This window comes from Leptonychotes weddellii, chromosome 10 (assembly GCF_054177405.1).
Source record: "Leptonychotes weddellii isolate Sample4059 chromosome 10, ASM5417740v2, whole genome shotgun sequence".
NCBI lineage: Eukaryota > Metazoa > Chordata > Mammalia > Carnivora > Phocidae > Leptonychotes > Leptonychotes weddellii.
In genome coordinates, this window is record NC_138378.1 from 83,605,683 (window position 1) to 83,620,286 (window position 14,604).

Sequence of the window (14,604 nt, forward strand, 5' to 3'; positions counted from 1 at the left end):
ATGTCTGTCTTTCATAATAATTTCATGATCAATTCAAAGTGTTCAGATCATCGTATAAGTTATATCAGACGATTCTCTTTATACTTAACAATGTGGCATTCATAGTTGGAATTTGGAGGCTATCAGATGTATTTCCTGTTCTTCTAACTTGCCCATTTTAGATCTGTCAAACTCTTACCACCTTGCAAGACTTGACTGAAACCTTCAAATTTTCTCCATCAAAAATATTGACCATCTCCTTTAACTATGTATAACTGTTTCTGCTTATGATAGTATTTATTACATTATTCCCTTTTATGTCTTTTACCTTCTTTAGGCTGTGAAATTTTGGAAAGCAAAGGCTGTGTTTTTATTTTCCCTTCACTGTGGTGCATTGTCTGGCACAGTGGTTAATGGTGTGTGTGTGTGTGTGTGTGTGTGTGTGTGTGTGTGGTGGTGGTGGTGGTGGTGGAGGAAACAGATACCCGGGGAGATAAAGAAGGTGACAGAAAAGGGATGAGAATTGGAGAAGAAGGAAAAGATAGGTAGTCAGGCTTTTAAACCTGTAACAAATTAGATCATTTTTTCCCATTACATACTAACTTGTGAAATAGGTAATAGACCATGAGAGTTATGTTTTCAAAGCATTTGACACTAAATCCCACTATAATCCTCAAGACATATTCCCTCTTTTGCCATTTTTCTGCTTTGTTAGCCTTCACATTTTTGTGACAACCATTCATCTGGGGGGCTGGGGAAGTTTATAGCCATCATTCATTTACTCATTCATGAGCTGTAAAAAAACATAATTTTAGATAAAATGCCATATCTTTGTTGCATGAAGTGTCATTCCTACATCTCGACATTTCAAGGCATCTGATCAGATGGATTTCACACCATGTAAAACTTAAGAGAGAAATGTACAGTATGTACAAATTGATATTTTTAAAATCCTTCTCCATTCAGCACCCACATGGCTTCATTTTGTACTTAATATCTTGCTTTGCTTTTTGAGTATAATGATTAAGTCTACTTAAAAAAAAAAAATCCTTTGCACTATTTCTAAAGAAAGACAGTGAGACAATTAGAACTGTTTCATTCCCAGCAAACCTGGCCATGCCTCCTTCCCTCCAGAGTGTTGTTTATACTTTGTAAAAATAAGAAATCTTTTTCCCTGAAAAAATAAATGCAGAACAGACCCTGAAGGGTTAAGTTTTCCATCACCTTGCCTCGCAGTGATCAGTACATATTTAATGTGACGTTGGTATCCAGGCACTCCACGGCAGCTCCAGGCAACCCTCTGAAGTAGACAGAACTATCTTTCCTGTATCCTAACCTCACCTTTCAGAACCCCACTTCTCCCTTGAACAGGTCTACTCTGCCCCTCTGCTGTGAGACTATTTCTTTTTGTTCGCTTCTTGCTTAGACTTGTCCTTGGTGATCTATCAGCTACGAAAGAATTTACAAATTACCCTAGCATGGTAATTTAAAAAGCGAACAGACCAGTCTGGCACAGCACCATACCATTGATTCTCATGATTTGCAGTAGTTATATCCTATAACGTTGCTGTGAACACTGAGTTAGAGAATACTGAAACACTGTTCCTAGGGGAACATCCTAGGTTCCTATGAGCCTCTGGTTACATTTTCATTCACTGATCAATATTTAGCTGTGTTTTATGCATGTTTTTGTTTAAAGACACATTATTTTGTATATATTGTTGACTCAATAACATTGAACTCACAGCCAACCTCACTATAACTCATTCCTGAAGGAAGCTCATCTAACACATGCCTTTTCTCGGTAAAGGCACATCACAACTTTCTTACACTTAGGACCACTAAACAGCACTTCAGCACTGCACTTGGAAGCCATTGTAAACAGAGAAATCACCAACAAGAGGCACAGAAATGCAAAATATGTGGCATTAAATGAATGCAAAAGATTACTTATTTGCAGTATAAGAGCTGAAACAAAAAGGCAGAACTTTGTGCTGTTTGACCTCAGCTGGGAAAACACACAGGTTAGGTGACTCACATTTTTTGCCATGTTGTACATATCTGTGAAAAACTACACAAGCATTGCTTTGGGGATTACAAAGAAGCTTTTGCTGCATAGACAAACTCACAAATAAGGTGTCTGCAAGTAATGAGGGCGAAGTGTACATTTAAGACACAGAGTTAGACATTTAATTTTAGAAATTAAGATAACTGGGTAGGGTAGAAGGAGGTAATATCTTGGTGTTAGAATATCTATATTCAAAAAAACAAAAAACAAAACAAAACACAGTAGTTTCTTCTTGTAAGAACAACCCTGGAAAAAATCTATTATATCTATATTCTTTTATAATGTAATTGGAACCCATTAATTTGGTTGCACATGATACTTTTGAAAGCAGGTCGTGGAAAATAGTTAAGGCCTGATAAAAGTCTAAAGTTTAACTTCATAAATCCCAAACTGTGCCTGAAAGGGCCCTTGGAGCATTGCAAGATGTTTTAAAATTTCAAGGGAAACATACAGATGTCTCTCAGATATTATGTGAAAAAATAGCCAACAGGAGCTCACAGTTTAAACAGTAGGTTGGTATATTCCTTTTAATAACATCCTATATTTGTGAAGCTGGGTTTTTGGTAGTTGCCATGATAAAAAGAAAGCTTTGGTTATATTCCGAGATTTGAGAAGTCATGCAGTGTGCAACAGGCACCAGGCACTAGGTTGTTAAGTTTAATCAACTTTATCCATTTTTGTTATCTAACTGCTTAATCAACACAACTGTTTGGTTTGTGGCTGTTTTGTTTGCTTTTTGTTTTGTTTTGTTTTGTTTTTAGCCAAGGGGTACCTTGAAAAAATTACTGAGGTTCAGTGAGAGTATTTGAAACAATAGAGTTTGGGAACCTATGGCTTAAATATTTTTTGTTTTCATCTCTGTGCTTCAGTTTCTGTATCTGCAAATGAGGACAGATATTGCCTTTGCTATAAAGCACTAGCCTAGACCTGGCATTTAGTAGGTTCCCAAGAAATATTTTTCTTTTCTCATCCTGCTGGGATGAAGTTTCTTATTACAATCAATTAATGAAATACAATTTGTTAAATAAATTAACAATATTATTAAAACTGCAGGGATTGGAGTTACTCATCAGAGCTAGGAGTTGAAAAGACTTTTATGACAAAACTGATTTTCCTATTACAGACTGCTATTATCCAATTAATTAACATGGTCCTGTAAGGTTCCCAGTTTTGTTTTCCTAACTCAAGTAATTAGAAATAATTTCATATGAATTTTCAGAAAAATTCAGTAATTTAGTCTTGGTCATTCATTTATTAAGTATTTGTTGAATGCTTACTAGATGCCCCACATGGTTGGAGGGGCCCTGAATGGAGAGGTAAACAAAATAGAAGTCCCTCTCTTCAAGAAATTTATATTCCTCTGGTGGGAGACAGTTTTATGAAGGGTGGTCACTGATTGGATGGCATTTGAGAACAGACTTGGAGAAAGAGGAGGAAACAAGCCATAAAAATATTAGGAAAAATGTGTTCCAGGCAGGGGGAAATGGCAGGTGCAGTCTAAGGATCACACCGAATGAGATGGGAGCCCTTGATGTGTTCTAAGCTGACTTAGCTCATACAAGGATCATCACCCTGGCTCTGCTGGAGAGAGTAGAATGTATGGAGAAAAAATAGAAGTAAGGAGATCAATCAGGAGCCTTCCAGAATAATCCAGGATAGAGATGCCAGTGGCCAATCAGTCCTGACTGTGAGGGGATTTTCTTCTACATTGACTTTGGGAAAATGTAATTCCAGTGGTATAGCTTTCTGTTTGGGAAATCCTCCTTCTTGCATCACCCAAACTCCTGTTGCCTCTCCATGTCCTCATCTTTCTACTCCCAGTTAAGCTCTCATACACATTTGAGCCTTTCTTTTAAATTGTCATTAATATATCTTTCATGTGTCCTGGTGAAACAACTCTAAATCCTACAGTCTTTTCTCATTTTCCTTCCCTCCAGAAACTGTTGTAGAGAAGACTGAGCATTTGATTGGGAGCCAGGCACGTAGATTGATCCTGTTCTGTAACTGACATGTGGTGTGACCCTGGACAAGCACATGATTTTCTTGAGCCTCTGTAATAGGCACACACTAATCTCAGAGAGGAGGAGATTTTAGAGGCCAAATACTTTAATTGTGCCATTTTACAAATAAAACCCACTTTTGCAATCTAACAGATAATAGACCCAGGGAACCAAGAGTAGATCCAACGTAGTTTTTGATGGTTGTAAAAAGGACTTCCCTGGGGGCACAGAAAGGCAGAATTGAGGCTTGACCCCCCAGTTTCCAGCTTCCAATCCAGTGAATTATACATTTTGGTGATTCTTTTTACTCTATATAAACACTACCTAATGATACAAGTCTTATTATCTTTGGGCCCATTTGCAGACCTTCACTATTTTTCCATGTCTCCTTTAATGTATGGAGGTCCTTGGCCAACCAAAACCTAACACTGCTACTTGTTAAAATAATTAATTCAAAAAATAACAGCATGAGAAGTAGGCACATTTACATGCAATTAGCAAACTGCACATGCACAGAACTGTTTATATGGCTTGGATGGGTTTGCTGCATGATTAAGGCACAAGAAAGTATTTTAAGCTCATCCATTCGCCTGGTGTTACTTGTGATGGTCAAAAGCATAGGGTCTGGAACGCCCTCAACTTGCTAGGTATAACACCCTGGAAAACTGACTTAACAACTCTGAGCCTATTTATACAACTGTAAAATGGACATTAAATTTTTTGGGAGGGGAGGGGCAGAGGGAGAGAGAGAGAGAAGATTAAGCAAGCTCCATGCCCAGCCTGGAGCTTAATGTGGGGCTCGATCCCACAACCCTGAGATCATAACCTGAGCCGAAATCAAGAGTTGGAGTTTTTCTGACTCCATTTAGAGTCAGTACCCTCCTCCATAACCCCCTACACGTAACTGCCCACAAGATCTCTTTCCTGAGAGCTATTTAGTTTTTGTAGCTGCAGAATATATGGCTTAACTGACTGGGCCACCCAGGCACCCTAGGCATTATATTTATTTCATTAGGTTGTTACAAGGATTAAATCCTTTAGCTGAATGCCTGGCCCATAGTGGTTGGTAAAAATTATTTCTATTATTATGATTATTGCAGTTGTTATTATGTATGTGTTATCACTTATTACTTGAGTTCACTTTTACCATTTACAAAGCATTTTCGTATGTATTTTATCCTAGAATCCTGTGAGGCAGACAGGGCAAATAGGAATTATTATCTCCATTTTATAAGTGAGGAGAGAGAGAAGCAGAAAAACTGTAAGTGACATAAACAGTTATTGGTGGCAGAGTTGGGCCAAAAACGCTCAGATTCCCTGGGTCCACAACCAGGTGTTTTTTTGTTTTTTTTAATTTTTAAACTTTGTTTTGGTTTCTGAGCCCTAGTCATTTGAATGAAAGCTCATCATCATTAACCTTATGCTGCCAGGTTGTGTCTGTCACTGACTCATCTGCTAAACACACAGATCATTGAAATGTTTGGACACGGTACTATAGGCCCTGTCATATTTTCCTTTTTTCTATTGAGTGAGGTTTTTCATTTTACTTTTCTCTCTCCTCTTCAAAAACTAATGATGAAAAGCGCTTGCAATCTTGTCATCTCATCTGTCAGCAGAATTTACCAACTTGCTGTAATTGTTCTGCAGCACATTCCAGAAGAGTGAAAAATGATCAGAGATTATTGTCTCTGTCCACAATGGAAATAGAACCAGTTATTGGAACCAGGTTCTGCCCACCCCACCCCTGCTTTAGTTAATAAAGTATGGGAACAAAACCTCTTTCTTCCCTCTTTCTTTTAATAATTCTGTGAAAGAAAATTGAACATCTGTAGATGACTGAGTGAATATTAATAAGGTTGATGGAGAGAGAGAAGGAAAACAAGGAGAAGCCAAGGCTTGGAAATTACTACGCATAATATGATATTGGCACGGAGACCCCATTTTGTGCCTGTCTGACCAATCTCAAGGCTTCATGAATAACCACACCTGATTAATTACACTGGTAGCCAAAGAAACCAGCAGAATCAAAATGCCCTTTTGGGAATGGGCAACAGCACCATCAGTACTGCAGTGGTCTGCTGCTTGCTTTTTGAAATACAGAGCCCTGGGAGGGGGTGCTCCTTGTGCCAAGGGGCAGTTTGTGGGTAAACTGTCAGCTTTCAGTCTAATGACCGTGGATCTGAGAAGTTCGCACTAATGCACTCTCTCCCCTCATGCACCAGCCTCACCAACTCCACATTCATCTTCTTAGAACTAACAGAGGATGATAGTCTACAGTACATGCTGCATGATTTAGAGGGCTTTAAGCAAGGTGTAACCTCTCATGCCTCAGTTTCCTTATCTGTAAAGTGGAGGAAATGGTGTTTACATCATAGGACTGTGAAGAAAACTGTATGAATTAGAATATGGAAAGTCCTTAGAGAAAACCATGATGGGCACATGAAAAGCACTTAACGTATGTTATCTATTATGGTCATTAAAGGTATGGAGTATTTTTATTTCTGGGTTTATGGATTAATTCATGCCTTTTCTCTGACACAGGATGGATAGGATCTTCATGTAGCTACTCACTTTAAAGCCGTTCCATAGCTCCAGTTCTTACCTGATTTATAATGTGAAAAAGATAGACACATTTGGGTATTTGGGTCTGAATTCTAATTCTGTTATTAACTAGTTTAGAGACACTGGGCATGCTGTTTCTCAGAACCTTAGTTTTCTATCTCTAAGAATAGAATGATCCTTATTTCACTGTGCTGGTTTTAGCTAAATTGATACTATGAATGAAAGAGCTGTTTAATCCTTGATGGTTATATAGTGATTGGTAGCTTCACTTTTTAAAAGTGTTTGAATGAATTGATTTCAGAATCTTAAGTAATGATGATGGCAAACATTTTTTAAATGCCTATTATATGCCAGACACTTTACACAAAGTACATTCCTTAATCTTCACAAAAATCATAGAGGAACTTTTATCAACACCGGTTCACAGGGGAGGAAACCAGAACTAAGAGGATTTTGCCAGTGGTCACACAGGGATTCATATTCAGGCAGTCTTGACTCTGGAATCTATAGTTGCAACCTGCACACTACACGGTTTAGTGACCACATCAGATATTTCATCTGGATTAACCATTGGCTTGGAGATGATCAATTCTTTTTGCTTATTAAGACTAGAAAAGACTGGGAATAGAGCAAAAAGGGCATATAGACCAAGTATAGGCACAACTTTTGTTGTTGATGGTGATTTTCTATCTTAGAGTAGATTTCTATGGGTGGAAAAACACACGAATATATTTTTCTTAAAATTAGAAAGCATGTCAAGAGCTAAACAGACTTTTTATACCTATAGGAGGAAGTAATAGAGTGTATTTTTTTAAGAGATAAATCAGGGCAACTTGGTTTTTCTGACTCCATTTAGAGTCAATACCCTCCTCCATAACCCCCTACACGTAACTGCCCACAAGATCTCTTTCCTGGGAGCTACTTAGTTTTTGCAGCCGCAGAATATATGGGTGGAGTTGAAGTTTATCAATTTAAAATATGCTGATTCTTTTCTTTTCCTTTGTACCTTTAGACCCCAGAAGAACTAGAGGATGATTCTGACTTTGAACAGGAAGATTACGATGTGCGCAGCCGGACAAGTGTTCAGACTGAGGACGACCAGCTCATTGCGGGACAGAGTGCACGGGTGAGTGGACATTCACGACTTGGGTTTCATGCACTGGGACTGTGTACACCAAATTGGTTTGAGGAGATTCCTGATCCAGGGTCTTGGAATCCCAGAGATTTATAGCTCTGTGCTTTCATCTGTGGTTGTTCTTAGCAATTCATATTTTACACAATGGAAATAACCGTCACTGCTTCTGATTTCTGTTAACTCCATTCTCTCTCCATCACTTGAAACTTAGCAGTCACATCAATGCAAACAGTTTAAGAGTCTAGTGGATTTTGTTGGGTTTAGCATCATGATGAGATGCTTCAACAGCTAGGGGACACAGGAATGCTCAGATCTTGCATTGGCACAGACACCATAGTGCGGCTTGAAGTCACCAAGCTTGTTAACACAAGAGGCAATGACAAATGGAAAATTAGAGTACTATTTTGTTAATGGCTGGGCTGTTACTGTTCCATACTCTGATGTAGGGTCTCTGATGAATAAGACCACATCTTTGAAATTGGTTCAAGGACATCAAAATAGAGACAGAACTCCCCCACCCCCTCCGCAATATCTATTTATGGCAAGGGCAGTAGCCCTAGATCTGTCTGCCATATGATAGAGAAAGAAATTATCGAGACATACTAGAAATATGCCAGCTTAAGGCATGGAGCAGGAAGCAACAGAAAGATCATTTCTCTGGCTGACATTTGAACACTCTGGAGCACTCCATGACACTCTCTGCCAACACAAGTGTGTCAAAAGAGGATTCTGACCAATTCTATTAATCGTATCTCCTTGAGGGTAGATGCAGGTAATCAGGAGATTAAATCCCTGGGGATTACAAAAGGAGGTGAGATTCTCCTCCCTTTAAAGGTTCAGTTTTTATGTGGTAAAAACAGTCCCATTATAGATTGTGTTCTTATTATATTCTAATTAGAATTACATTCTAATTCTCTGTTAAGTTTTACTTAAGAAAAAATAAGGGAGAGGACGCATGAGTTTGAGACAGAGGTGGTAATTTAGAATAGTGGCTAGGAAACCCCAGAAAGCTTACATTGGTTTAGGAATTGTGAAAGAAGAGTAGGAATACCCAGTCAGGGTTAAAATAAAGAGGACTCAAAGAAGACTAAGCCTTATGTTGAGTCAAGAAAATCTTTGTACTTAAAACCCAATTTTTCTTTCGTGCTTTATGTCCTGATAGTTTCATGCAACAATGAAATGATTCACAAGATATAGATGGACATTGATAGGGGAAATGTGATGGTAAAAGCCAGAATATTAAAGATGCACCAGCTTTGATTTTAGACAGACTTGGTTTTGAATTGTAAAGAGTGGAGTGAGGACCATGCTATGCTCCATTACATGTTGCTTAATTTCTCTGAGCTTCAGTCCTATTATCTGTAAAATGTGAATAATAGACTTACTTGATAGGATTCTTTTGAGGTTTAATTACTTAATATTTGTAAAATAATGAACACAATACCTGACATACATTAAATACTCAATAAAGGGTGACTAAAAATTGCCATCCCTTGGAAGAGAAATTATTTTGGATCACAGATTGGTGACAGTAGAAAAGTACACAAAAGAATATGAGACACCCTACCTAGAAAATCTTTTGTAGACTGTAAGCTCCCCCCCCCCGACTCCCCCCACCAGTGTTGAAAACTAAGAAATTCGTTAAGCTGAAAGGCTTTTGAGCCTGTGTTGGCATAACACTCAATTCATCCATCAAGTCAATTCATCTTCAAAATTAGGTAAAACCAGCATTTTTATAACAATGATAAAGGGCAAATTTGAGTAATTCATCCAAACATTAATCAATTCAAAGTCAAATTTGATTGACTGCAACTTGGTATTGAAACAGTCCAGTATCCATTGACTTGTTTTCTCAAAGACCAAGGCATATTATACTACCTTTATCGTACTTTATAATCACCATCTTGTCAAAATGGCATGATTAGTCCCACTTCTTACCAGGAAGAATGCAGTCCCATTGTACTTCTGTTTCATGCATCTTATGATAGATATCAAGTCAATTAAGTGGAAACAAAAGTCAGATAGCCCCTGTCTGTATCATTTATTATTTTTTTCACCCAATTGGTGAAAAGACAATAGTCTTGTTTGAAAGGTTTTTCAGCGTGAATTATGAACATGGTCCAGGATGGTAAGAACAAAGTACCCCTATAATCCAGCACTTGCTGATTTGTCTTTGAGATCCATCAGGTGGTCTGTGTGATTAACTTGCAGCAGACAGCATTAGTTATTGAGTCAGCCTATTTTAGCCTGTAATTATATGATGACAAATCAGAGACCTAGAATTATGGCTTTAAGTTGGAAATAAGAGGGTGCATTGAATTGCTGAGATGACAGATGGTCGAACTTTTGACCAGAGAAGTACGGTAGCAGGAGGCAAAAGTTGTCTTTGACAGAAGTCGTTGCTCTTTGCAGCACCCAGTCATTCCCCGATGTTCATGGACTTCACTTTGTGTTCTCATTCAGATAAATTCTTCCTCTCTGAAAAGGGTAAATTAATCTAAAACGAGGTTAAGGTAGGAGAAAAGCTTTTAGTATCCACTCCAACTTTTCTCCCAAACTCTGAAATTAGAGTGTTTATTTCCTTTATGTTTCCCTATGTGCTGCTTCTCTACAGCGTTTTATGAGCAAGGGAGAGGCAGAGAATGATCATACTCTGATCCGATCAAATGTAGAAGTAATCAGACCTTATGATCCTAGACACGACATCTTATAAACTGTTTCCTCACAGGTTGATGTGGTTAAAATTGGTCAGCAACAACTCTTGGACGCTTAACCTTGGTGATGGAATATATTATTTGGAGGCACACAGACCTTATTTTAAATATGGGCTTGGCCAAGCTGTGTAACTTTGGGCAACTTTCTTAACCTCTCCATGTCTTATCCATGTATGTGTGTGTGTGTGTGTGTGTGTGTGCATGCACAGCATTCTACCTCATGATGTCATTAAGAGAACTGCATGGTAAAATGTATCACAAGATGTGTCACATGCTCTCAAGTTGACAAAGAAGATGATGATGATGCTTATAGCATAAGGTAGTTCTTCATTACAAGGCTGGTCAAATAATTGAACTTAAAAAAGCATGGACAATTTAGGAAATCATGGAAGTTTTTACTTGACTAAATGGGACAATTACTTCAATTTTCCTATTTACTTCATCGTCTGAGACTGGTAAAAGTCAAAGGACCCACTCTTTAACTGCTTATATTTATTATTCCGCTTTAAAATCAAGTGAGTAGGAATGGACACAGTGAGTTTTAGCCCTTTTAATCATTATTTATAAACATTCTTGTACTTGAAGCCTAAATGTTAGAGTCTTGCTCTAGTTTAAGGAACTAATACTTGTCAGTTTGGAAGCCCATAGACTTCAAATGTCATTTCTCTCTTTGAGATTGGAAAAATAATCATATCAAAAGCTCCTGAGATTTAGGTTGAAGAAAAGATTCTGGGCCGAGTGATTATTGGCTTGTTTCAGTGATTTATACTTTCATTTAGTAAGTAGAGTTTATAACTTCAATCACCAAAAAAAAAAAAAAAATGGCTGGCTGTTCAGAGGAAAGGCTGGGAGCCTGGGTGGAGGCACAGGAAATTCTGTGGATTCAAGTCTCTGATGCCACAATTTCGGGCCCCAGATCAGCCAGATCAACAATCTGTAGAGCTGTGCTTGACTCCTGTGCATAGAAGCAGCAGAAATTCTCAGACCGCCCCAGGTGATCACATCAGAGAAACAGAAAAGCTGATTTGTTCCCTTTCCTTTTGGCCATGAAAATCACTTTTCTCATGTTCACTTAGTTTGAGGGAAGGAAAAATTGCATGTTACATATTTTGTATTCAACTTGATGTGAATGTAGTCAGCCTCTTTTTTTTTCTAGCTAGAATGACTTTAATGTGTTAACATTTCAAACTGCTGAGTTATATTAATAAGACCTAATTAAAACTCATGTGTTGAATTTTAATTTGATTAACTGGCAAATTTCTCAGTTTGTGATCTGTTTATAGATAACCTTTTTTTTTTTAATTCCAGCTTCAGAAAAGGTCAGTTATGAATTTTTAAAAGCCAGGAGCATTTTAAGAATATTTAGGAAAAGACTTTGGCTCATCGATAGCTACATAAGCAGAAGCAAATGTAATGACACTTGCACCCAAGTCACACACCATTAAGTGCATTATGCGGGTCGAGCACCCCTAGAGTCAAAATAACATCTTCTTTTGCAAATCTGCTTTGAAGGGGCCTTTTTTTTTTCCCTTCAGAATTGTGCCGTTAGAAAATGTTTGTCAGTTCTGGTAAATTCTCTTGAACTATGTTGATGCAGTGAGTGGAAAAATGGTTACACAGTCAATCAAAAGATATTTATTGAGCTTCTATTCTTTGCAGGATGCTGAAACCTCTACCCTAAGGAAGCTCAGAAAGAAGTCAGAAGTAGAACATTAATAGGAATTAGAGAGTGGAGCAAGGCAGTTAATACTCAAATCCTAAATTATACAATTGAAACTCATGTGATACAGTTGAAAGATAAGTGTACACCCTTCAATGCACAAATTAACTTTTGAGACAATGAAAGTTTCATTGCTTTCCATCTGGGGATTGAATGTAGAGGCTGGAGTTCTGCCGGGTAGTTTTACAGATTCTTCGACAGAGAAGCACCTAGTGAATGGCTTAAATGATGATGGTCAGGACTTGTGAGGTCTAAGTAAAACATGATTATCAGCTTTGTATGAGGAGGACAAATTAATGTAGGATAGTGTAAGATCATCAGACAAGGATGCTTCAGGAGAAAAGAGCATATTTAACTTCTGCAAATCCAAATCTATCTAAAATGCATTGGAATAGCTGTCTTGTTATTAGTACAATATTGTATATGTGAGTTTGTAACCAACTCTTTGGTTATATATTAACCACCTTTTTTGGATACAGTTTTTAAAGTACTTTAAAATATCTTTCAGAAATAGTGTTTTAAATATTTTAACTATAGTATTTGTAGCAGTCTGGCTTTTTAAATATGGATTGTAATTTCTGTATATACACATGCACACCCACACACATACACAGAGACTCACATGCTAGTTATATGAAGTCACACACATGCATGCATGGAAGTTAGTAAACATGGCTGTGTATTAGTAAAATGTATCTGTGCAGGTAATAGTCTGGGACACCTTCATGCAAATCAAAGACACCCCTTACTCTGGCAGATAAAGCCTCATCTCTAGGTTGCTCAGCCTGGTGAACAATGCTTGTGATTTCAGCAACCCTTGCCCCACTGGGATGGGATCATTGTGCAGTGTCTAACCTGCATGGTTGTGCATGGTGATCCAGTTGTGCTCAATAATTAAGCATGGTGTTAGTTGACCTGGGTATGAATCCTATTCCTGCAGCTTATTAGTTGTGTAATATTGAGAATTTAATTTCTCTGGGCCTTAGTATCATCATTAATAAAATAATAACACTATTATTAATCTTGTAGAGTGATTAAGTAAATTAAGTTTTTTAATAAACATAAGCCTCTTAGCACACGACCTGGTATACATTTCTGTACTCAAGGAATCCTGTCAATATTCTGTTTATGTATAGTCCCGTAGACTCTGGGCCCATCCCTGTCTTTCATGGCACCTAGATAATAAGCTAGAGAGGTAGCTGAAAGGAAAACTAATACAGACATGATGATAACATGTTAGCAGTAATCCCATATATGCTTTCATTTTTTTGACAAAACACATTTATTATTTCATTTGCTGTCCACCATAACACTTTGAGGTAATTGTTTACTATACTTAGATCTGAAGAAGTTAAGAATATGATCCAGTAACAAGTAGGTCTTAACCGAAGTCAGTGACAGAGCCCATTGAGCCCAGTTTTTTGGAGCTTATGTCCATTGATGTTTTTATTAGAAATCAACTACCCTGGGTAAGGGGATGGGGTAATTGGGTGATGGGCATTAAAGAGTGCACTTGATGTAATGAGCACTGGGTGTTCTATGCAACTGATGAATCACTAAATTCTACCCCGAAACTAATAACGCACTATATGTTAACTAACTTGAATTTAAATAAAACCAAGTAAAAAAAAGAGAAAGAAATCAACTACCTTTCCTTCCAACGATTCACTTACATTGGGAGGAGCTTTATAATTAAGGAAGCAGAGTTTTCTTGTATGTGTTATTTTACTTGTCCTTTGCAAAAGCTGTAAGTTCCCCAAATCATGCTCTCATTGGTGAATACACATATCCCAGAACCATAGGGCTACTAGTGCTGTCATACTTACCCACATGTCCTTTCTCTGAATCAGGTTGCACATGGTTCTAAGAAGATGCAATGAGGTGATGCCAAACATTGCATTCAGGGCTTGCTATATACATGGTGTTTAACAGATATGGTTGATTGTCTTCATTTGTGATACTTATATTCTGTAAAGTCACCATGAACACTTAATTAGCAACTATAGAGTCATTGCTTCTAGAGGAAATAGAGCGTTAGGTTCCTGAGAGCTGCTAGTCTCAACATTTTGTTTCAACCAATCAATAAATAATGTTTAATGAATGTTTCTTCTCAGATACTTTATTTTATAGTTTTGATTCATTATCATTGAACTCATGGCCAAGGGCACTATAGCCCCTGCCTGCATGAAGCTTATCTAACGCACGTATATTTCTCCGTAAGGCACATCACAGCCTCTCTGTTCTTAGGGGCACTAGGCAGCACTTGAGCACTATGCATGGGGGCCATTTTAAATAGCAAAATTACCAACAAAGAGCACAAAGACGTGGAAAATGTGGCACTAAATAGGCGACAGAAAGGACACTTGTTTAGTGCTGAAACAAGAAGACAGAAAATTTGTTGTTCAGCCACATCTGGAAACAGGCCT

General features: G+C 37.8%; 1 protein-coding gene across 4 annotated transcripts in view; it reads left to right on the forward strand.

Moving 5' to 3' along the window:
* CTNNA2 (catenin alpha 2) overlaps nt 1-14,604 on the forward strand; it is a 234,191-nt gene that overhangs the window by 148,157 nt on the left and 71,430 nt on the right. For all 4 annotated transcript variants that reach the window (XM_081796660.1, XM_081796661.1, XM_081796662.1 and 1 more), the window contains exon 6: nt 7,622-7,735. In XM_081796660.1, the coding sequence (XP_081652786.1) occupies nt 7,622-7,735 (114 nt within the window). The remainder of the gene's footprint in view (nt 1-7,621; nt 7,736-14,604) is intronic.